The sequence below is a fragment of the Eschscholzia californica genome, unplaced genomic scaffold (assembly GCF_041429995.1).
Source record: "Eschscholzia californica isolate CP2 unplaced genomic scaffold, dmEscCali1.0.p SCAF_1, whole genome shotgun sequence".
NCBI lineage: Eukaryota > Viridiplantae > Streptophyta > Magnoliopsida > Ranunculales > Papaveraceae > Eschscholzia > Eschscholzia californica.
This window is the reverse complement of record NW_028238198.1, coordinates 62,982,602-63,006,282: the sequence shown is the minus strand read 5'-3', so window position 1 is coordinate 63,006,282 and position 23,681 is coordinate 62,982,602. Positions and strand designations below refer to the sequence as shown.

Genomic DNA, 23,681 nt, shown 5'->3' with positions numbered 1-23,681 from the left:
TGGTATATGCATTGACCCGATATATGTGCACCGCTTAGATGTAGTCGACCGCGATAAATAACTTGTCTCGCTACATTCTATCTTGACGGCGTTAGCCAAAAGGGATCTACCGCGCCCGTAGGCGCGGTGGGAACCTAGTTATCATATAATCTTCCTCTTCTTCATAAAAAAAAAATATAATCTTCCTCTCTACTCTCTCTCTCTCTCTCTCTTCCTCGATTTCTTCTATCTTCTTTCTCTCTCTACTCTCCTCTGACTCGCGACAGATCTAATCGTGTTTTCCTAATCTCGTAAATGCTTCATCCTTCCTCGGAAGAGCTCTCATGGCAACCATTTTCCATTTCCCTAGCTTTTCTTGCGCTTATCGGGAACTTTCTACTTTCCTTCACTCCTTCAATCTAGACCAACATCATCATCATCATCTCAGTTTCGGAACTGCGAAATTCCCTAACCACACACATTTCATCTCGGCATCTGCTTCTACTTCCACCATCAACTCCAGGTTCTTCTTATTTTTTTTTTACTTTCTTGATTTTTATTTGCAATCTTCAATTATCTTCCTAAAATTCCTTAAATTTACTGTGGATTTCATTTTCCTTATGTTAATGCAGTAGTGTTATCAAGAAAGTTAGGGTTAGAAAGCGTGTTAAGAGCAATGTTGAACTTTGTGATGAACTCCGGGAGTTTGTTTCCACTGTTGGACTTCCAGAAGGTCATGTTCCTACTTGGAAAGAGCTTACCGAACACGGAAGGTTCGTTATTTACTATTATATTCAATCTTCTTCTTGGTTCGGTCACATTCCTATTCAATTTGGTTGCTTGTTGTTCCGTTCCAGTACTATATCAAGAACTGGACAGTGAAGAACGTTCTTGGTGCTAGGTTTTGGGACTGGAATTTTCCATTAGAAATTTTAGGGTTTTGGAAGCATAATAAACCAGGGGGTTAATGTCGGATCTTACTATCAAAAGACGTTAGTACCTCAAATTGTGGAAAAAAAGGATGTAAACACGAAGTTCTTTTTTTAGTATAAACTAATCTAGATTAACGAAAAGTTTAGGTCAATAAATCAGTGAGAAGAAGTTTGTAACTTGACTATAATATTTGCCGTGTACTACAACAATTGACACAAAAAGCACATTTTTATCCATCATTTATTATTTCCTTTACACTTATTTCAGAAAGGACCTTGCTAATATAGTGAGAAGAAGAGGATATAAACTGATCAAAGAGCTTCTTACAAGCCCTATTGAAGGACATACAGTTACCTCCACTGAGAATCAGGAATCAGATAATGGTTATGAAAATCTCCCAGTAGGTCTGCCATGTTTCTTGTTTGTTTTCTTTTTTCTTACAGGGGTTCTCCCCTAATTTCATTGTTATCTTGTTTTTGAAGTAATAACACTTACTTGTAGAAGTCCAGAATGAGCATGTGGACATTTTGACTGAAATCGTGTCGGCACCAAGTGAAGATTCCATTAGTGGAAACTATGATTCGGCACTAAGTGAAGATTCAATTAGTGCAAACTATCTTTTCACAGATAATGGCATTGAACCTCTCATTTCTGATACCCAAAGCACTACAGAATCTTTAACTAGTTTATCCTTGCAAGAGAAAGCAGCAAAGTTTGTACAAGACGGAGAACTGGACTCATTCGAGGGTATGTTGTATTTCTAAAAAAGATACAGATTTGAAGTATTAAAAATTTCCTTATTATTTTGATATTTTTTATAGATAAATGCATAGCGTCAGTATTAATAGGGACCCTCTTGAGTTTGTTTTATTTTAGTGCCTGCAAATTAAGAGTTGATCCAGTCATATAATGTTTTTATTTAACAATGATAGAACGTATCCTTTTGGCTCTGGACTTCTGGTGAAGATAGGCAATAAGGGATTAAATATCGGTTATGTCATTCTGTTTACAGGCCAAGTTCATGAAGTTGAATCCACTTTCGAGGAAAAGAGTTTAGACTATATGGCCGCAGAAAGCAGTCCCGTGTCAGAAATCATGGGAAATACTACAGTATCTGAAGCTGTTGCACCCACAGAGTACAGCGCAAACTGGTTAGTTTTCCAATTGGTTAATTATTATATGCTTGAGGTCCATGCTATAAACATAATTTGTATTACGTTACTCAAATAATTTTGACTAGGTGCTACTGTTTCAAGAGATGAATTTAATTTCTTATCTGTGGGTAACAGTACTGTGGTGGTGCCTGTGTCAGATTTCTGAGAAATTATATATTATGTTAGCTCTAGTTTTAGTGTTTGTCCTCTATTATTGGAAATTATTCGCATTAGTTTTACTTTTTTCTCCTTAGTATAACTTCCGTAGTTAACCGATCAAAAAGAAAGTCTGCAGTTACTTATTCAAGGAAGCGAAAAGCTAAATGTTGCATGACTACATTTGCTCAGTGATTTGAATGAGCTTTCTCTAGTTGGCTGTTCATTGAATCATCACTTTATATAGAGGAACTTCCTGAGTTGTTTGTTTTAATAATCTAGGGAGTCTAGAGATGAGTTTTTATCTCCTGAAGAATTGGATGATAGCATCTCTCATGGGACCTTGGAATTGGATGCTGAGGTAGCTACTGAAAAGTAAACAAAATGTGCTATCTATATGTCATTGATTCTAAAGCTTTCTTACATTTTCCTGTCTCTGCTGTAGACAAGTGAGACTGAGAATCAAGATGAAATTGATCGTCTCAAACTCATGCTGGTACCTTCTTTGTTTACCTTTTTCCTATTTCTGGATCCTCTTATTTGTGTAATCTGTCCTGTGAATACTATAAAAACATATAACGGTATTATCTTTTACATGGTTAGCATCAGAAGGAGTTGGAACTATCAAAACTAAAGGAACTGATCGAGAAAGAAAAGGTGCCTTAGCTCTTCTTTACTTGCTGGTCACTAGATGTACTTATGCCATCTGATATGCCTTCCAGCAGCTTATCTTTCAATTCATGTTATATCTGTATTGTCAAACATGGGCGTCGTTACAGGTATCAGTTGATTGTTGACATATGTAAGAGGTATCTGATACAGCACCAGGGAGTGGGAAAAGCCTGTACGGGGCAACATTTATACAGTATATGTTATTGTCGTAGTTATCAAGTCCTTCGCTTTTATGTATAATGTCTTTTAGAACTTTGGGGGTCAAACAATTGTTACATTAGACAAAAGAAGGTGCTCGGGTGGTACTTCTGTCGTCCCAAAACGGTTAATGGGAGTTTGGAGAAGTTATTGCACTATGGAAGCGTCCGATACGAGTATCCATTTACATAGCATACACATACTTCAATAGCATGTGGTTTGTTCTTGACCAAGTTGGATATATCTTCCTGCAGTTCCCAAAAATTATAAACACATACTTGCGTAAATTCTCAGATGTTAGTTTCTGTTGTTTTATTCTGGTTGTGTGTTGAACCAAATTGGTCAGCTAATGTAGTTTTCTCCTTTCACATTGGCTTTCAGATTGCTCTTTCCATTTTGCAAGATAAAGCAGAAAAGGAGATTGGTAAATCTCAAGAGATGATTTTGGCAAAAGACGAAGAATTACAAGCTGTAGAGGAAAGCCTTTCTGGACTAAAAGAGGTACCCATAAAACATGTTGACTGTGTTCTGTTTTCTTGTTTGTTTGTTTCTCTCTCTGCAGGATTTTCTATCCCCCTCCCTACATGTATAGATGTATAAATTGATTATAGTATACATATAAAGAACATATGGCATGGGTATGATTGTTGGTGTTTGTCACGGAATTGGTTTCCGGCACTGCCTCCGACTTAAGTCTCTGTGAGTCTGTTCAACTAATCGATGACATTCTAACATTTTACACATAAAACTTTAACCTTGACTCCTTGAGTGGTATTTAGGATGCTAACAAGATTGTGTAAATATACACAAGATGTAATGCATTGTTGTTGAAAGTTTGAAGTAGTATATTAAAAAGAATTAGTACAAAGAATCTCCCGTAGGAAGAACAAAGAAAGGCAAAGATCAAAGGTCTGATTAAATCACTAATTTAAAGCAAAAGAAAAGGCATATTTGATCTCCCATAAATTGGGTTTTTGATCTGCCCCAACAAGAGTAGACCGAAAGACAAACAAAAGAGAAAGCAAAAGAAGAGAAAGTTAAGTGAACACATCAGGCTGGCCAAGTTCAAAACCTGAACTACCAAAAAACCAGAAGTTACAATGTGTCCTACAAAGCCTTCAAAGACTTTGTGGAGCCTAGTAATCTGTATTTGCTTAGTGATTGTAATGATTTCCGTTACCTGATTGTACTAGGTTCAAATTGAGTTTTTGGGGCATTGTGAAAATGTGGAGGTAGCAGGTAGCTTCAATGGGTGGCATCATCCGATTAAGATGGAACAACTCCCTTCTGCAACCACTGTAAGCCCCACTGGATCAAGGTATTTGTTCTTTTTAAGTTAATTGATTTTTACTCCATTTTTGTGTGGTTTATCAGTAAGTAGTACATAGCATGCAGTTTTTGTCACCTGAAATAGATGTTCTTTTTTACTAGCGTACTTTCTTACTCAACAATATAAGATTTTGTTTCTTTCTGATTACACTGGTTCAGTTGTTACTCCATGCTGCCCCCCTCCTTTTTTCCCTCTTGTGACAACTGATGGTTCACTTTGAAAGCATTTTTGAACCTTCAATTGTTACGCTTTTCATTACTTTGTTTGTGGGCTCAATATTAGAGCTATGAACTGGAGCAGGGTCAGCAGTATATATATCTTTTATCTCCAAAACTTAAGAATAAAGTTGGTTGGCTCATCTATCCTTAATGCTATTTGTAATACACCGCATAATATGCATCTCATTGACCAATAGTGGCCAAATTTGACAGGATTCTTGTTCTATCATGTGCTTAGAAATGGATTCCTCTGTTGTAGGCTTATAAAAGGTCGCGGCTTTAGGGCATCCAAAATATTCACCGGGAAATAAAGACTTTGGTCAATTAGATTTGACCTAGGCACAACCTTTTTTTAAGTCCAAAAATCAGTCTGTTTGTTTTTTAGCCCTTATCTTCAACCTTACCTCCGACCACCACCACTTTTGACCACCAGCTCCACCATTTCTTTCTCCTCTCTTTCCCTCTTCTCTCACTCTCTCTTTGTTCTGGCGAAGGGTTGCCCCAAACCATATTGATTGTTCCGGCGAAAGGCAACCGTTCGCCGGAACAAAGAGAGAGGGAGGGGGGAAGTAAGATGAGAAAGAGAGTGTGGAGAGAATTGGTAGTGGCTGGTGGTCGAAGGTGGGAGATGAAGATTAGGGGGTAAAAAAAGAAGTCAACTTTTGGACTCGAGACAAGGTTGCTCCCTAGGTCAAATCTAATTGACCAAAGTCTTTATTCGCCGGAGAATATTTTGGATGCCGTGGCCTTATTAAATTCAGTTGATTGAAAATGCAATATTTATCTAGTTTTTCAGGTTTGTTTTTTTTTTGTTGGCATGTTGAAGTTGAGCATCTACGGACAACTTAGGCCTCTCTCCTATACTTTAAAAAACTTCTTTCCATATCTCAGCAATAATGTGAAGTTCCGATGAAACAGATATAAACTATAGTAATGGTTGAAAGAGGATACTTGATAGCTTTCTGTGATTATAATCGGGGCACTTAAATCAGTCTACTAGCAAATTATGTTGTTTTTCTCACTGAAAGAGAGGGATCCATACACTAAATGAACTAGTAACTTGTTCACTATTTGAAGGTTTTTAGATCCCAGAGCGAAACCGATCTTCATTTGTTATTATTTCCACTCTGATGTTCCTAAAAAATATTCAGTTTGCCTTCACAAATTTGTTGTTTTTCATGTTTGGTATTGTGCCCCAGTTAGTGAAATTTGTGACTTGCATTGGTAATTTTGCTTACCAGGAAATCGAGCCTATGGTCAACAAGTTTATGGCTTTATCCTGGAATTTATGAGGTACACTACCTTAATTCTTTTCTTCAACAATCAAGTTCTTTTGACGTTAGGATATTTTTGAGATGCACATTTGTATCCTGATACACTGTTTGTTATTCATGTTAATTGATTTTTATTAAGATCATTAAGGTTGTTAATTGTCATTTCTATCTCTAGAATCCTAGATATGGCAGTACCTACCACTTTTGTGTATTTTTTGAAGCATAATAGTTTAGGCACTTGAACGTCCACCAGTTGAACCTAAGCTGCATTTTACTATCAGAGGGAACGTTTCTCTGTTGTTGGAACTGTATCTTTTTTTTAATGCATAAATAGTTTGATTTTGCATACCAATGGATTGCTAGCGACTAATGGTTTTTGTTCGTGATCAGATAAAGTTCGTTGTTGATGGTCATTGGGTGATAGACCACCAGAGAGAATCAGTAACTAGGGGCTCAATACATAATAATATCCTCAGAGTTGAATGATGAATGACGGCAGTATACCTCTTAGATGGAATTACTATATTATAAAGATCGTCAACTAAAGGTAACTGTTTCTTTGAGAAAATTAATTTCTATAAGGTTACTGATTTGCAGCTCTTAATCCTTTCCGATCCTGGGATGATAATCTGTGTATTGCTAATGTGCTGTATCATCAACCATTTTGTTGAATAGGGAGGGGGTGGTCTCACTGTTGTACAGAAATTCATACCCCATTTATAAAGTTCGAATTTTTGACAAACCTGTAACATCTCTAACTGGCATTAAGTGATCACCAATAAGGGAATGGTTTCTCCAAGATTTATTTTTAGCACTGCCATCTTTGTATGCATGGAAAATGGCACTAAATTGCAGCTTCTAAGGTGAAACAAACCTATCAGAGCGTTTTCTCGTCTTCTATTTGTTTCTTTTGTGATTCTCGTCAGATGTTTTTGTAAATGATAACTGCTGTATGTGCATAGAGGTAACTCGTCGGTACATACAACCATCTAAAGAGAAGGCTGAATGTGGTTGGCTAAACGCCTAAACCCATGACCAACCCACTCGTGTCATAGGGCTGTACACTTTGTGCACACAAAATTTATGCTTTACGAATTAGAATTAATACAATACTGATGTAGGGGATACATTTACATAGCAAAATGCTCATTCTTTTAATGACAGAATTTGAAGACTACTCTTCAAACTTCAAACTTCGTAGCCGAGAGGAAATTGTGTTATCCCAAATTGGTAGGAAACAGAGTGTGGTCTTCTTCTTAAGAAGTTAAGAACCCTTCTCTTGTGTGTGAGACATACTAAAGGCGAGTTTCAGAAATGGCACGGCAGACAATATTAGTAGCTGTACATATGACTGGTTCTAATTATCCTGTAACAATCATTCTTAAATACAAACCCTTCTTCATTTTCGTCAACATTTTAACATTCTGCTGTTTATTTAAAGCTGGGGAGCTTCAAGCTTAGATGTGATAGTGGGTTACAAGGTTGGAAAAGAAGTCCGAAAATTTGAAACCCACCATATGCATTCGTTTGAACCCATGAACGTCCAGAAACTGTAGGGGGGGTAAATTTGACAGGTCCGATTAAATAAACAGGCGGCTGTTGGGTTTTGAAGTGCTATCTCGACGGTATTCGATTGTTTTTATTCAATTAATGAGAAATATTGTATTCTAAGTAAAAAGTGAAATGAAGGTTTCCTCAGTTTTAACATAGGATTAGGTCTATAAAAATCGAAAACTCTTGAATTAATTTTGGATTAAAAATAATGCCGTTTGACCTAAAATTAGTCAAATTGGTCTTTAAGAAAATGTCCTCACGGTCTCCGCGTGTCAGTACAACTCAATTTGCTTTGAGGGGGGTGTTTCTAATACTTAAAAGAGGTGCCTTAAAAACATCTTATTCAGCGGGCGGACAACGGTCAGGTCCTTCACGATCTGAATCTGCAGTTGGAAGAAGCCTATACCCAGCTTGAGAGTCTCTGGAAAGAGAAATCTAGAAATGAGAATATCAAGCTGGGCGATCAGAATACCAAGTTTTTCCACGCCAAAGCTATTAATCGTAATCGGAAGAATCGCATCACGGCTATTAAGGATGCCAATTGGACTTGGGTCCAGGCAGACCTGGATATTGCTAATATCTTTCTACTAATCTCCGTGAGATTTCTACCTCTTCTGATCCGGAAATCTCCGAAGAATTACTTGATCTTTTCCCCAGACAAATTACGGACTCATCCAATCTAGCTCTTATTAGGGTCCCCTCGGAACAGGAGATCTACGCCTCTGTTAAATCTCTTAAAGCGGATTCCGCTCCTGGTCCGGATGGGTTCCCTCCTCTTTTCTATCAGGCTAACTAGGATACGGTGCAGCAAGATATCATCACTCTCGTCTCGGAATTCTTTACCCAGAATACTCTTCCGGATCAGGTTAACCACACTCATATCTGCCTAATCCCCAAAACCAAAACCCCCCAGGCCACTTCGGACTTCCGCCCCATCAGTCTTATGAATACCACCTACAAAATCATTACCAAGATCATGGCTAATCGGCTCAAGGTGGTTCTTCCGGATATCATTTCTCCCTTTCAAGCGGCTTATGTCCCCGGCCGTCAGATCACGGATAACATAATCATCAGCCAAGAGATCGTCCATTCTTTTAAGGTTATTAAAGGTCAGAAGAGCTACTTTGCGCTCAAGCTGGATATGTCGAAAGCCTTTGATCGGATCGAATGGAGTTTCCTAGAAAACATTATGCACCGCTTGGGTTTTCACTCTCTATGGATAAATCTGGTTCATACATGCATATCGACATCGACTATGGCTGTTCTGATCAACGGTCGTCCTGGCCCAATCTTTAATGTTAGCAGAGGGATTAGGCAGGGTGACCCCCTGTCTCCTTTCCTCTTCGCTCTTGCTATGGAAGGCCTCAGTCGTCTCTTGGAGTCCAATAGGGCTAATGTGTCTTTTCAAGGCTTCCCCATCCCGAAAACCAACATCTGCATCAAGCATCTCCTCTTTGCTGATGACTGTATCATCTTCGGTCAAAACTCCCTCGTTAATATTAGTTCGCTGCAGCACATTCTGGATACCTTTTGCTCAGCTTCCGGGCAGATGATCAATTTCACTAAGTCTACCATTTTCTTCACGAAGAACACTCACCCCAAATTCAAAAGGATGATCATCCGTAACTTTAAAGTTCACCAGTCTTCCAATATGGACAAATATCTTGGCACCCATCTGTTTATAGGTGCTAATAAACGGAAGCTGTTTTCTGCTCTCAACACTCAGATTCAAACAAAACTCTCTAAATGGCAGGCATCCCTCCTCTCTCCCGCGGGCCGCTCTATTGTCCTCCAAACAATAGCAGCGGCTGTTCCCCGATACCAAATGCAATGCTTTGCCCTTCCTAAGGGTATCAGTGACCGCATTGAGGTTCTTCAGCGAACCTTCTGGTGGGGAAAATCCAAATCTATTCATACCATAAACTGGTCGGCCATCTGTTTACCGAAGAAATTGGGTGGTCTAGGATTCCGGTTCCCGATCCTAGACAACCAAGCTTTTCTCAGCAAGCTTCTGTGGCGCCTTTTCAGAGATCCGGGCTCTCCTTGGGCTGATATTCTTAAAGCAAAGTACTACACCAAGGACAATAAACCTAAAAAGGCGAAGAATCATCACTCGTGGCTGTGGAAATCGCTCTCCAAACATGTGGACAAGGTTACCAAATTAATGTTCTGGGATGTGAATAAAGGTAATAACATTAACATATGGTATGATTATTGGATTCCTAATCACCCTCCCCCTATATGTAACACTAATAATAGTACTCTCTCTATGGTTTCTCAATTAATTGCTGATAACCATTGGAATATTAATACTCTAAACCAATGTTTCAACCATGAGATATGTAACTCTATTTTGAGTATAAACCTGCAGGAAAATCTTGATGATACAGCACGATGGACGCTTACAAAATCAGGTAAATTTACAATTAAATCGATGTACTATTATCTTAGAACTGAAACTAATGCTTATGAAACAAAGGAGTGGAATTTTATTTGGAATCTCTCTGTCCAACCGAAAATCAAACTATTCCTCTGGAAATGTTGTACAAACAGCCTGCCAGTTCGAGGTAAAATTGGTCGATTTATTGGACAATCCTCTGAATGTGTTTTTTGCCATGCCAATGAATCTCTTGTTCACGCCCTTTTACATTGTGATTTGGCTACTGTGGTTTGGTTTCATTTTGGTATCTTTTCGAGATGCATTAATAATCTTACTGACTGGATCATAACGTGGAAAGCTCTTGATGAACAGCTTTGTAGTCTTTTTTCTAATATACTTTGGCAGATTTGGAAAGCACGATGTGATAAATGCTTCTCTAATGTGAACATCCTCCCCATGATGGTGATAGATCAAGTGGAAAGTACTCCAAACCTCCTCAAAAATCAGTCACCTCCACAACCGTCAGTTCGTAGTGCTATATGGTCTCCCCCAGTTGCTCCATTCATCAAAATCAATGTAGACGCCTCCTTTTTGGAGGGTACAGCTCTAGCAGGGATTGGAGGCATTATGTTCGATGATCAGGCTAACTTTCTAGCTGCTGCAGCAAGTAATTATAGAGGCCAAAATGCGGAAGAAAGTGAATGTTGGGCTATTATCAAAGCTCTCCAATGGGCTACATTCCAGAAAGTAGGGTACCTTCATATTGAAAGTGACAACTGCAACTTAGTGCATTTTCTCAACGGGTCACAAGTGGTTATTTGCTGGCAAGCAGGCAAGCTAATGGCCAAACTCCGTCAGCTTGAAGAAAACTTCGGCAAAGTCATATACACTCACATCGGCAGAGAAGGGAACCAGAAAGCGGACATCTTAGCTAAATGGAGTCGCTTGCATTCGGGTACCTGGCTATGGAAAGCGCTTACGGACCTTCCAGAAGTCTTACGGGAGTCTTTTAGTTAGGATCGGTTTTTAGTTTTCCTCCTCAACAAAAAAAAAAAAAAAAACAATATATTAATTGTCTTGTGAGTGCCAATTCATAACGTTGTGCCCTAGATTGATATTACTCATTAACTTTTTTTTTTTATATATATATATTATCTGTCTGAATCCTCCCGATAATCTTAATGAACATAAAGTTTTAGAGCCGTGCTAGCGTGATCAATTGAGAGTACTCTTGTTAAAGATGATGAACGGCCTCACTACTTTTATTTTTTTGAAGAAAGTTCTATGGATTCTTGCATCGAACACCCTTTAAATAGGTGTCCGTCTCCTCTTCAGTACTACTTCTCCGGTGACGATGAAAACTCGGATTCTGATCCGTTAGATGACCCTATGGATGAAACTATTATCATTTCTCCTGAACCTGTTGAACCTCTCCTGTTAGCCCCTCCACCATCACCAGTTCATCGTCCTACTCCACCCCACCTTCTGTTCAATCCTACTGGCAAAAGAACCCGAGAGCAGGCGAGTCACCACTCTATCAGTTCCACTGATTTCTCAGATGAGGATAACCATATTCAGTCCCTGTTTGCGGATAACCAGGAAACCCAGACTCTCCTTGAGGAGTCGATGATTCTGTCCAGCAGCCTTAACATCTTAGTGCAAGGGGAGGAAGGAGATGGTGTCACCCATCCAGTCCAGTCTGTCTGATCCTGTTTGTTGTTAGTTTTCTCTTAGTTTTAATCTTTCTCTTGTTTTATTTTAGTTCAGTTTGCTTTCTGTCTTTTTTGCTTCTTTCTGGTAGTTTAGGGATTATTTCCAGGTGGTAATCCTTTTGGTTTTGTTTGGTACTAGTCGCCAAAGTTCTTGGCTGGTGGTTCTGGTTGGAATCTATTAGCCTAGCTTGATTCATCTGACTTTGAGGTTTCTCCACGAGTTCATGTTGAATCCCTTTTGGGACTTTGGCAATTAGAACCTAGTTTGGTTGGCTGTGGGCAGTAGGGGTGCCTACAGTTTTTGTTTTTTGGTTGGTAGCTCGCAGTGTTCTGTCTCTTTTAGTTGTACCTTTATATATATATTCTGCCTTTAGTTGTACTTGTTAGTGGTGCCTTTATAATTTGTGCCTTTAGCTGTCGTACTTTATTTTGGTTGTTCGATCTACATTCTAGTTGTGCCTTTATATATTGTGCCTTTTTATTTCGTTGTACTTGTTAGTGGTGCCTTTATAATTTGTGCCTTTAGCTGTCGTACTTTATTTTGGTTGTTCGATCTTTATTCTAGGTGTGTCTTTATTAGTTGTGCCCTGCGGGTTGTTCTTTTTGCCGCCTTTTTGCTTGGTTAGGTTGTGGTGCCTTTAGACTGTATGGAGCATCTGAAACCTGACCTGTCTATTCTAGCCTGGAACATCAGAGGTTGTGGCCAATACTTAAACCGTAAACACCTCTTTAGACTTATTAAAACTAATAGACCTGACTTCATTTTTCTCTCGGAAACTAAAAGCACCTCAAAGCAACTCCATAACAGTCTCAGACTGGGTGATCACTACAAGCTTGTAGTGGTCGACCCAAATAAGAAAGCGGGTGGGCTTGGGCTGTTTTGTACTTTTGACTATGATATGAATACTATTTGGGAAGATGAAAATATGATTCACACTATGTGCACCCACCTTAGTTCGGACCCTACGTTTGCCTTAACGGGCTTCTATGGAAGCCCTTATAATAGCAACCGGATGCCCCCTTGGAGTACCATTAGTCTTCACAAGATTGAGCCTTCTATCCCCTGGGTCGTTATTGGGGACTTGAATACGATTCTGCATCCCTCGGAAAAGGAAGGAGGCAGAAAGGAAATCCCCACATACGTCCCCAAGATAAACCAGGTCATTAACAACATGGGCCTCCGGGATGCGGGTTATAAAGGCTCGACTTTTACCTGGACCAATAGACAGTTTAATGGTAAGCTCATTAAGGAGCGGTTGGACCGTGCCCTTACTAACCATAGTTGGCTGGTAGACTTTCCCTCCTCCCTTGTCACGCATTTACCCGGGGTGGGGTCTGACATATCCCGATTTTATTGACTACCCATGTTCCTTCTAATCTGGGCAATAGACCTTTTAAATTTATCAGGACGTGGATGTCTCACCCCGAGTGTGGGGATTTTATTCAGGACCACTGGTCTCCCAATTTCAACTCTATTCAACCCAAACTGAATCATCTCGCTATTAATCTGGCCAGATGGAATAAACAGGTGTTTGGGCACCTCGACCATCGCATTCGCAACCTTACCGAGGCCATCCAAAACACAGACAGCTCTGAGACCTACCAGGATTTAAATAACAAACTTGAGGAAGCTTATATCCAGCTAGAGAGTCTTTGGAAAGAGAAATCCAGAAATGATCAGATCCAACTAGGGGACCAAAACACTAAGTTCTTTCATGCTAAAGCCATTAATCGCAATAGGAAAAATCGTATTTTAGCCATCAAAGATAACAATGATTGTTGGATCCAGGAAGCCTCTGATATTGCCAATGTTTTCTCGGCCAATCTGCGTAACATCTCCACTTCTGTCGACCCTAGCTTCTCTAATGAGCTTCTTGACCTTTTTAGTGCTCAGATCACCAATAGCCAAAATCTTGTCCTCGCTAGCATCCCTACGGAGATGGAGATTTATAATTCAGTCAAATCTCTTAAACCGGATGCAGCCCCAGGTCCGGATGGTTTCCCTCCATTTTTTTACCAGTCAAACTGGAATACGGTGAAACCAGATATCATGAGGCTAGTCTCTGAGTTTTTTCTTCACAATCATCTGCCTGAACAAGTCAACCACACTCACATCTGCCTTATCCCTAAAACCAAAACTCCCCTGTCGACTGCCGATTATCGTCCCATTAGTCTTCTTAACACCACTTACAAAATCATTACTAAGATTCTGGCGAACCGCCTCAAACTAGTTCTTCCTAATATCATTTCCCCGTTTCAAGCGGCTTATGTTCCTGGTAGGCAGATCACGGACAACATTATCATTAGCCAAGAAGTGGTTCATTCGTTCAAACTCTGTAAGGGCTCAAAAAGCTTCTTTGCTCTCAAACTTGATATGTCTAAAGCTTTCGACCGAGTTGAATGGTCTTTCCTTACTACCATCATGAGGAGTATGGGCTTCGACTCAAAGTGGATTAGTCTTGTCCACACTTGTCTCTCCACTTCGACCATGGCTGTCCTGATTAATGGTCGTCCGGGTCCTACCTTTAATGTCAGCAGAGGAATTCGGCAAGGTGATCCCCTCTCCCCATTCTTATTCACCCTTGCCATGGAAGGATTGAGTCGTCTTCTGGAAACGAATAGACTGAACAAGCCTTTTCAAGGTTTTCCTATCCCTGGCACAAACATCAATCTCAAACATCTTCTCTTCGCGGACGATTGTATTATCTTTGGTCAGAACTCTTTGGTCAACATCTCCTCGTTGCAGAGCATTCTTGATATCTTTTGTCGGGCGTCGGGGCAGATGATTAATTACAATAAGTCTACGATCTTTTTTTCCAAAAACACCCACCCGAAATTCAAACGAATGATCATTCGTAACTTTAAAGTGCATCAATCCTCCAATCTCGACAGGTATCTTGGCACTCATCTTTTCATTAGTGCCAACAAAAGAAAAGCTTTTTCTGTCCTTACTACTCAAATTCAAAATAAACTTTCTAAATGGCAGTCTTCTCTCCTTTCTCCTGCTGGCCGCTCTGTTGTTATCAACACAATAGCAGCGGCCGTTCCCCGATACCAAATGCAATGCTTTGCCATCCCAAAAGGTATAAGCAATCGCATAGAAGTTCTTCAAAGAGCTTTCTGGTGGGGAAAACTTCGTTCCATCCATACGATAAACTGGTCCACCATCTGTCTCCCTAAGAAATTGGGTGGTCTGGGTTTTCGTTTCCCGTACCTGGACAACCAAGCCTTTCTCAGTAAGCTGGTCTGGCGCCTTCTTAGAGATCCCGGCTCCCCATGGGCTGATATTCTCAAAGCTAAGTACTTCACCAAGGATCATAAACCTAAAAGTGCTAAGAATCACCACTCGTGGCTCTGGAAATCCCTCTCCAAACAGGTAGATAAAGTGACCAAATTAACCTTTTGGGATATTAATAAAGGCACGAAGATTAGTATCTGGCATGATTACTGGATCCCCAATCACCCACCCCCCATTAGTAACCCCACTAATAGTACTCTCACTGTAGTTTCTCAATTAATTAGTAATAATACGTGGAACTTGACGATCTTAACCCAATGCTTTAATCGTGATATCTGCAATTCTATTTTAAGCATTAATTTACAGGAACAGACGGAGGATATACCCAGATGGTCACTCACAAAATCAGGTAAATACTCTATCAAATCTATGTATTATTATCTTCGTACAGAACACTATCCTTTTGAATAAAAGGAATGGGCCTTCATATGGGATATGCATATACAGCCTAAAATCAAACTATTCCTCTGGAAATGTTGTACTAACAGCCTACCGGTTAGAGAGAAAATTGGTAAATATGTGGGAAATAAATTTAATTGTGAATTTTGTCAGAATACCGAAACAATGATTCATATCCTCTTACACTGTGATTTGGCTCAGGTGATTTGGTTCCATTTTAATCTCTTTTCTATCAAGATTACTAACCTCTTGGACTGGATTATATCGTCGAAAACTCTTGACGAACAAATTAGCAGTCTTTTTGCTCACATTCTTTGGCAGATTTGGAAAGCAAGATGTGATAAATGCTTCTCCAACAATCAGATAGTACCCATGAAAATCATAGATCAGATCAAATGTATGGCTCATGTTCCACAAATCCACACCATTAACAGAAAGATTGATAGAACTATACCATGGTTGCCACCAGTACCACCGTATAGGAAAATCAATGTCGATGCCTGTTTTCTAAATGCACAGGAATTAGCAGGGATTGGCTGTATTATGCATGATGACCCAGCAAATTTCCTAGCGGCAATGGCTTGTAATGTTCGAGGACAAAATGCGGAAGAAAGTGAAGGTTGGGCGATCTTTAAAGCTCTCCAATGGTCCATGAAAAAGAACATTCAGTATATACATATCGAAAGTGACAATAGCAACTTGGTGCAATGGCTCAACAACGAGTCTTCAGAGATATCCTGGCAAACGAGCAAAATCATAGACAAAGTTCATCAGCTAGAAGCACATTTCTCAAAAGTGATCTACTCTCACATTCACAGAGAAGGAAACTACAAAGCAGATCAATTAGCCATGTGGAGTCGGATACATGTGGGTTCCTGGGTGTGGCTGTCTCTATCTGACCTTCCAGTCTCTTTGTACCAGTGTTGTGCTTAAGTTTCGTCTGTTGCGTCTATTACTTTCTTTTCTTCTCAAAAAAAAAAAAAAAAACTATCAATTAAGTAGTTTCATTGCCTCGTACCTCTCTCCATATATTATTTGCAAGTTGCATCTGGATCTACCCAAAAAAAAAAAATGTTACCAATGTCAAAATTTAATAGTTACCGACACTTTTAGGATCGGTTTTGAGGTGGACCCTTTATGGTTGTTCCGGAATGAAACTTTTATATTCCAAATAACGTAAGAGCATCTCCAATGCAAAACTTAAAATAAACTCTATTTGGCTTATGTGTTAAGTCTCAATTGAGTTTCTCTTTCCTATGTGGTTAATTTGAGTATCTCTAATTCAAGTCCTTCTCCAATGCAACACTCTAAAAAACTCTAATAGATACACATGTCACACATACATTTAATAGGAAAAAGTGGTTGAGAAAGAAAAGTTTCCTATTGGTCCAAAAATTAAATTTGATGACTAGGACACTTAAGACTCTCAAAAGAGATCTCAAAAATAGAGTTTCTAGTTGAGACATCTTAAAACTTAATGCTTCCACATCATCTTAAGATCTCAATTGAGTTTTGCATTGGAGATGTTTTTTCTCAAAAAAAACTCTAAAGTCCTAAGTGGCACTTAAGATTTTAAGATTGAGTCTTGCATTGGAGATCCTCAGAACCGACAATTTTAACAGCTAAGATCCACGTGACAATTTTAACAGCTAATAGAATCTGTCCGCCCGCCCGCTTATAACACTTTCTCCAGGTGCTTTTAGCAGCAGCGTCCATATAGAAATGCTACTTCAAGTAGTGGAATTCTATTCGTGCACACCAAACGTGGCCTAACACTAGGCTATAGATTAACATAAATCGAAGTTCAAGCTAAGACTTATCTCGTTCTCCTCTCATAGTGACACACTCTACTGAAAACCTAATCGAGATGACGGGATGATCGAAACTCAGACTTCTTGATTTCTATAGTTCGCATTCGAACTTTCGATTTTGATTTCATTTTCTTCTGAAAAGGTAACCAATTCTCTTTTCTTCATTTGCGATCATCTATTAAGTATAATTGAAACCCCTCACTCTATAGTATCAGAAATCTCATCAATCTGATCAGTTATTAAATTATGTATTAAGATATCTCATTCTTTGTCTCAACAAAAAAAATATCTCAATCTATTTGGATTTTGTTGGAAGAACTGAGTTTCCTTCTATGTTGGAGGATCTGAATTATTTTTTTTCTCCTTTATTTGATTGGTTCATTGTTTAACTTTGTATTTTTAGGGATTCTGTGTTTGGATATTTAGCTGTCCCAATTCTAGAAGAAATGGGTAGTTTTATCAAGGAAGAGAAACTGAGATTCTGTATTGATAGAGGAGGAACATTTACAGATGTTTATGCTGAAATTCCTGGTCAATCTGATGGAAAGGTGATGAAACTGTTATCTGTAGATCCATCAAACTATGATGATGCACCAATAGAAGGTATAAGGAGAATTCTTGAAGAGTATACAGGGGTGAAAATTCCTAGGTCGTCGAAAATTCCAACTGATAAGATTGAGTGGATTAGAATGGGAACAACCGTGGCAACTAATGCTTTGTTAGAGAGGAAAGGGGAAAGAATTGCACTTTGTGTAACTAAGGGATTTAAGGATTTGCTTCAAATTGGAAACCAGGCTCGTCCGAATATATTTGATCTCACTGTAACTAAGCCTTCTAATCTGTATGAAGAGGTTATAGAGATAGACGAAAGAGTTGAACTTGCCCTAAATAATGAAGAAGAGAATCATGGTAGTTCTGCTTCTTCTTTGTCCTCAGTGAAAGGGATTTCTGGTGAGCTTATCCAAATTGTGAAACCACTTAATGAAGAAACTCTAAAACCATTGTTGAAAGGCTTGCTTGAGAAGGGGATAAGTTGTTTAGCTGTTGTATTAATGCATTCTTACACTTACCCTCAACACGAAATAATGGTAGAAAAGTTAGCTCTTAGTATGGGTTTCAGACATGTCTCTTTATCTTCAGCCTTGTCTCCAATGGTTAGAGCAGTTCCTAGGGGTCTAACAGCTAGTGTTGATGCATATCTTACCCCCGTTATCAAGGAATACTTATCTGGCTTCATATCTAAATTTGATGGTGGTGTGGGTAAAGTGAACGTTTTGTTTATGCAATCAGATGGAGGGCTTGCACCTGAAAGTAGATTTTCAGGTCATAAAGCAGTATTATCAGGTCCTGCTGGTGGGGTTGTTGGTTATTCACAGACTCTCTTTGGCCTCGAGACGAAAAAGCCACTCATTGGGTTTGATATGGGGGGTACCTCTACTGATGTGAGTCGTTACGCCGGAAACTATGAACAAGTGTTAGAAACCCAAATTGCTGGATCTATAATTCAAGCTCCACAGCTCGATATAAACACTGTGGCTGCTGGTGGTGGTTCAAAGCTAAAGTTCCAATTTGGAGCTTTTCGTGTCGGACCTGAATCTGTTGGTGCACACCCCGGACCTGTTTGTTACCGTAAAGGAGGTGAATTGTCTGTCACTGATGCGAATCTGATACTAGGAACTGTGATTCCTGATTATTTCCCATCCATTTTTGGACCTAATGAGGATCAGCCGCTGGATGTGAAGGCTACGATTCAAGAATTTGAGAAGCTCTCGCATACGATCAATTCTTACAGAAAGAGTCAAGATCCTTCAGTAAAAGACATGACTGTGGAAGAAATTGCGCTTGGATTTGTGAATGTTGCCAATGAAACAATGTGCCGTCCAATACGTCAGTTGACAGAGATGAAAGGTCATGAAACTAGGAATCATGCTCTTGCTTGCTTTGGAGGTGCTGGACCACAACATGCTTGTGCTATTGCTAGATCTTTGGGCATGTCTGAAGTGTTGATACATCGGTTTTGTGGAATCTTAAGTGCTTATGGGATGGGGTTAGCCGATGTCATTGAAGAGGCACAGGAGCCTTATTCTTCTGTTTATGATCCCACTTCCATTCTTGAAGCCTCCCGAAGGGAAGCTATGCTGTTGGAGCAAGTTAAGCAGAAGCTGCAAGAACAGGGCTTCAATGATGAAAGTATCACAACAGAGTCATATCTAAACTTGAGATATGAAGGTACTGATACTGCCATTATGGTAAAGAGACAAGAGAACCTGGGTTCAGAAAACGATTTTGCTTTAGAGTTTGTGAAGCTGTTTCAACAAGAGTACGGATTCAAACTACAAAATCGGAAGATTCTGATATGTGATGTTCGTGTTCGTGGAATAGGAGTCACGAATATCTTGAATCTTAGACCACTAGAACCTATTTCCAGTGCCCCTGTTGTTGAAGGCCATTACAAGATTTTTTTTAGGAATGGGTGGAGTGAGACACCATTATACAAACTCGGGAAGCTTGGCTATGGGCATGTCTTGTTAGGCCCTGCCATTGTCATGAACGGTAATAGCACAGTTATTGTTGAGCCCGACTGTAAAGCAATTATTACTAAATATGGTAATATCAAAATTGAAATTGAATCTGCTCCAAGCAACGTAAACATAGCAGGAAATGTTGCAGATGTGGTGCAGCTTTCAATCTTCAATCACAGGTTCATGGGTATAGCTGAACAGATGGGGCGAACCCTACAGAGAACTTCCATATCTACCAACATCAAAGAGCGACTTGATTTCTCTTGTGCTCTTTTTGGCCCTGATGGGGGACTAGTGGCGAACGCTCCTCATGTTCCTGTTCATTTAGGAGCCATGTCTAGCACTGTTCAGTGGCAAATTGAGTACTGGGGTGAAAATCTGACTGAGGGAGATGTTTTGGTAACTAACCATCCTTGTGCCGGAGGCAGCCATCTTCCTGACATAACTGTCGTCACCCCTGTTTTCGATAATGGAAAGCTGGTATTTTTCGTGGCTAGTAGAGGACACCATGCAGAAATTGGAGGTATAACTCCAGGAAGCATGCCCCCTTTCTCAAAGTCCATATGGGAAGAAGGAGCTGCAATTAAAGCATTCAAACTTGTTGAGAAAGGGATTTTCCAAGAAGAAGGAATCAGTAAACTTCTTCAAGTCCTTAATTCAGATGAACAATTAGCTCATAAGATTCCAGGAACTCGAAGGCTTCAAGACAACTTATCTGATCTTCATGCTCAAGTGGCTGCAAACCAGAGAGGAATATCACTCATCAAAGAACTCATTGAACAATACAGCTTGAATGTTGTTCAAGCCTACATGACCCATGTGCAGACTAATGCAGAGGAAGCTGTTAGAGAAATGCTAAAGTCCGTGTGTGCTAGAGTTACGCGTCAATCATCTAACACCAATAAGGGTTTAGTGATTATCAAGGACAAAGATTTTATGGATGATGGATCTATCATACACTTAAAACTTACTATAAATTCTGAGAAGGGTGAAGCTGAATTTGACTTTGATGGGACTAGTCCTGAAGTATACGGAAATTGGAATGCACCAGAAGCTATAACTGCTGCAGCAGTAATCTACTGCCTCCGTTGTTTGGTAGATGTCGATATTCCTCTCAATCAAGGTTGCCTGGCTCCAGTGAAAATACGCATACCCGTGGGTTCTTTTCTCTCTCCTAGTGATAAAGCTGCCGTAGTGGGAGGTAATGTTCTTACATCTCAGAGAGTTACAGATGTCGTTCTTAGTGCATTTGAGGCATGTGCTTGTTCCCAGGGTTGTATGAACAATGTTACTTTCGGGGACGATAGTTTTGGGTATTATGAAACAATTGGAGGTGGGAGTGGAGCTGGTCCAAGCTGGGATGGGACAAGTGGTGTTCAGTGCCACATGACCAATACTCGTATGACTGATCCAGAAATTTTCGAGCACCGATACCCAGTTCTTTTACATAAATTTGGACTTCGTGAGGGTAGTGGTGGAGCAGGTATCCATAGAGGAGGTGATGGACTTGTAAGGGAGATTGAGTTCCGAAAACCAGTTGTTGTGAGTGTGCTTACTGAGAGACGTGTTCATGCACCTAGAGGCTTGAATGGGGGAAAAGATGGAGCTCGTGGAGCTAATTATCTGATAACAAAGGATAAACGCCAAGTTTATCTTGGAGGTAAGAACACAGTCATGGTCCAGGCAGGTGAAGTTCTTCAGATTTTTACACCTGGTGGTGGTGGTTGGGGTTCTCCTTGCTGATTCTCCTCCATTGAAGACTCCCTAAATCGGTAAGCTAGTATCAATTTCGATTTTTCGCAAAATGATATAGTTTTGACAAGGAGACCATAATTTTCTAAATGTTCTGAACAAGATTGTGATCCTTTTCCAAATGAAAATCAATAAACCTTTTTCTCCGAATTTTTTCATATCTTGTGCTAGATATTTATGATCAAATGCAATTGGATGACTAACATAAAGGGGAACTGAATCTGAGTGCTGTAGTTTTTCAGGTTTGTTTTTTTTTGTTGGCATGTTGAAGTTGAGCATCTACGGACAACTTAGGCCTCTCTCCTATACTTTAAAAAACTTCTTTCCATATCTCAGCAATAATGTGAAGTTCCGATGAAACAGATATAAACTATAGTAATGGTTGAAAGAGGATACTTGATAGCTTTCTGTGATTATAATCGGGGCACTTAAATCAGTCTACTAGCAAATTATGTTGTTTTTCTCACTGAAAGAGAGGGATCCATACACTAAATGAACTAGTAACTTGTTCACTATTTGCAGGTTTTTAGATCCCACTCCCAGAGCGAAACCGATCTTCATTTGTTATTATTTCCACTCTGATGTTCCTAAAAAATATTCAGTTTGCCTTCACAAATTTGTTGTTTTTCATGTTTGGTATTGTACCCCAGTTAGTGAAATTTGTGACTTGCATTGATAATTTTGCTTACCGGGAAATCGAGCCTATGGTCAACAATTTTATGGCTTTATCCTGGAATTTATGAGGTACACTACCTTAATTCTTTTCTTCAACAATCAAGTTCTTTTGACGTTAGGATATTTTTGAGATGCACATTTGTATCCTGATACACTGTTTGTTATTCATGTTAATTGATTTTTATTAAGATCATTACGGTTGTTAATTGTCATTTCTATCTCTAGAATCCTAGATATGGCAGTACCTACCACTTTTGTGAATTTTTTGAAGCATAATAGTTTAGGCACTTGAACGTCCACCAGTTGAACCTAAGCTGCATTTTACTATCAGAGGGAACGTTTCTCTGTTGTTGGAACTGTATCTTTTTTTTAATGCATAAATAGTTTGATTTTGCATACCAATGGATTGCTAGCGACTAATGGTTTTTGTTCGTGATCAGATAAAGTTCGTTGTTGATGGTCATTGAGTGATAGACCACCAGAGAGAATCAGTAACTAGGGGCTCAATACATAATAATATCCTCAGAGTTGAATGATGAATGACGGCAGTCAACTAAAGGTAACTTTTTCTTTGAGAAAATTAATTTCTATAAGCTTACTGATTTGCAGCTCTTAATCCTTTCTGATCCTGGGATGATAATCTGTGTATTGCTAATGTGCTGTATCATCAACCATTTTGTTGAATAGGGAGGGGGTGGTCTCACTGTTGTATACATCTCTAACTGGCATTAAGTGATCACCAATAAGGGAATGGTTTCTCCAAGATTTATTTTTAGCACTGCCATCTTTGTATACATGGAAAATGACACCAAATTGCAGCTTCTAAGATGAAATAAACCTATCAGAGCGTTTTTTCGTCTTCTATTTGTTTCTTTTGTGATTCTCGTCAGATGTTTTTATAAATGAGAACTGCTATATGTGCATACAGGTAACTCATCGGTACATACAACCCTCTAAAGAGAAGGCTGAATGTGGTTGGCTAAACGCCTAAACCCATGACCAACCCACTCGTGTCATAGGGTTGTACACTTTGTGCACACAAAATTTATGCTTTACGAATTAGAATTAATACAATACTGATATAGTGGATACATTTACATAGCAAAATGTTCATTCTTTTAATGACAGAATTTGAAGACTACTCTTCAAACTTTAAACTTCGTAGCCGAGTGGAAATTGTGTAATCCCCAATTGGTAGGAAATAGAGTGTGGTCTTCTTCTTAAGAAGTTAAGAACCCTTCTCTTGTGTGTGAGACATACTAAAGGCGAGTTTCAGGAATGGCACGGCAGACAATATTAGTAGCTGTACATATGACTGGTTCTAATTATCCTGTAACAATCATTCTTAAATACAAACCCTTCTTCATTTTCGTCAACATTTTAACATTCTGCTGTTTATTTAAAGCTGGGGAGCTTCAAGTGTCGATGTGATAGTGGGTTACAAGGTTGGAAAAGAAGTCCGAAAATTTGAAACCCACCATATGCATTCGTCTGAACCCATGAACGTCCAGAAACTGTAGGGGGGCTAAATTTAACAGGTCCGATTCAATAAACAGGCGGCTGTTGGGTTTTGAAGTGCTATCTCGACGGTATTCGATTGTTCCTATTCAATTAACGAGAAATATTGTATTCTAAGTAAAAAGTGAAATGAAGGTTTCCTCAGT

General features: G+C 39.3%; 2 protein-coding genes across 16 annotated transcripts; both read left to right on the top strand.

Moving 5' to 3' along the window:
* The first annotated feature begins 138 nt into the window (after nt 1-138).
* LOC147568116 (5'-AMP-activated protein kinase-like protein) lies at nt 139-22,879 on the top strand. 7 transcript variants are annotated; one of them, XM_086654559.1, is made up of 14 exons: nt 139-502; nt 612-752; nt 1,180-1,316; nt 1,414-1,659; nt 1,925-2,063; nt 2,505-2,583; nt 2,668-2,718; nt 2,832-2,879; nt 3,474-3,593; nt 4,286-4,410; nt 5,882-5,933; nt 6,305-6,461; nt 6,590-6,777; nt 22,845-22,879. In XM_086654559.1, the coding sequence occupies exons 1-12, from the start codon at nt 324-326 to the stop codon at nt 6,398-6,400; spliced, it is 1,413 nt and encodes a 470-aa protein (XP_086510685.1). In that variant the 5' UTR covers nt 139-323; the 3' UTR covers nt 6,401-6,461; nt 6,590-6,777; nt 22,845-22,879. The 7 variants fall into 7 exon arrangements, with proteins under 7 accessions (XP_086510685.1, XP_086510681.1, XP_086510683.1 ...); XM_086654555.1 differs by having other exon boundaries at nt 2,826-2,879; XM_086654557.1 differs by having other exon boundaries at nt 1,417-1,659; nt 2,826-2,879; nt 6,305-6,777.
* Nucleotides 16,937-22,879, top strand: OXP1 (oxoprolinase 1). 9 transcript variants are annotated; one of them, XR_015230971.1, is made up of 6 exons: nt 17,009-17,210; nt 17,472-21,362; nt 21,514-21,584; nt 21,993-22,086; nt 22,458-22,576; nt 22,705-22,879. XR_015230971.1 is itself a non-coding variant. In XM_086654552.1 (3 exons), the coding sequence occupies exon 2, from the start codon at nt 17,515-17,517 to the stop codon at nt 21,331-21,333; it is 3,819 nt and encodes a 1,272-aa protein (XP_086510678.1). In that variant the 5' UTR covers nt 16,937-17,210; nt 17,472-17,514; the 3' UTR covers nt 21,334-21,362; nt 22,458-22,879. The 9 variants fall into 9 exon arrangements, 2 of the variants coding, with proteins under 2 accessions (XP_086510678.1, XP_086510679.1); XR_015230969.1 differs by having other exon boundaries at nt 21,865-22,086; XR_015230967.1 differs by lacking the exon at nt 21,514-21,584 and having other exon boundaries at nt 17,005-17,210; nt 21,865-22,086.
* Nucleotides 22,880-23,681: the final 802 nt, after the last annotated feature.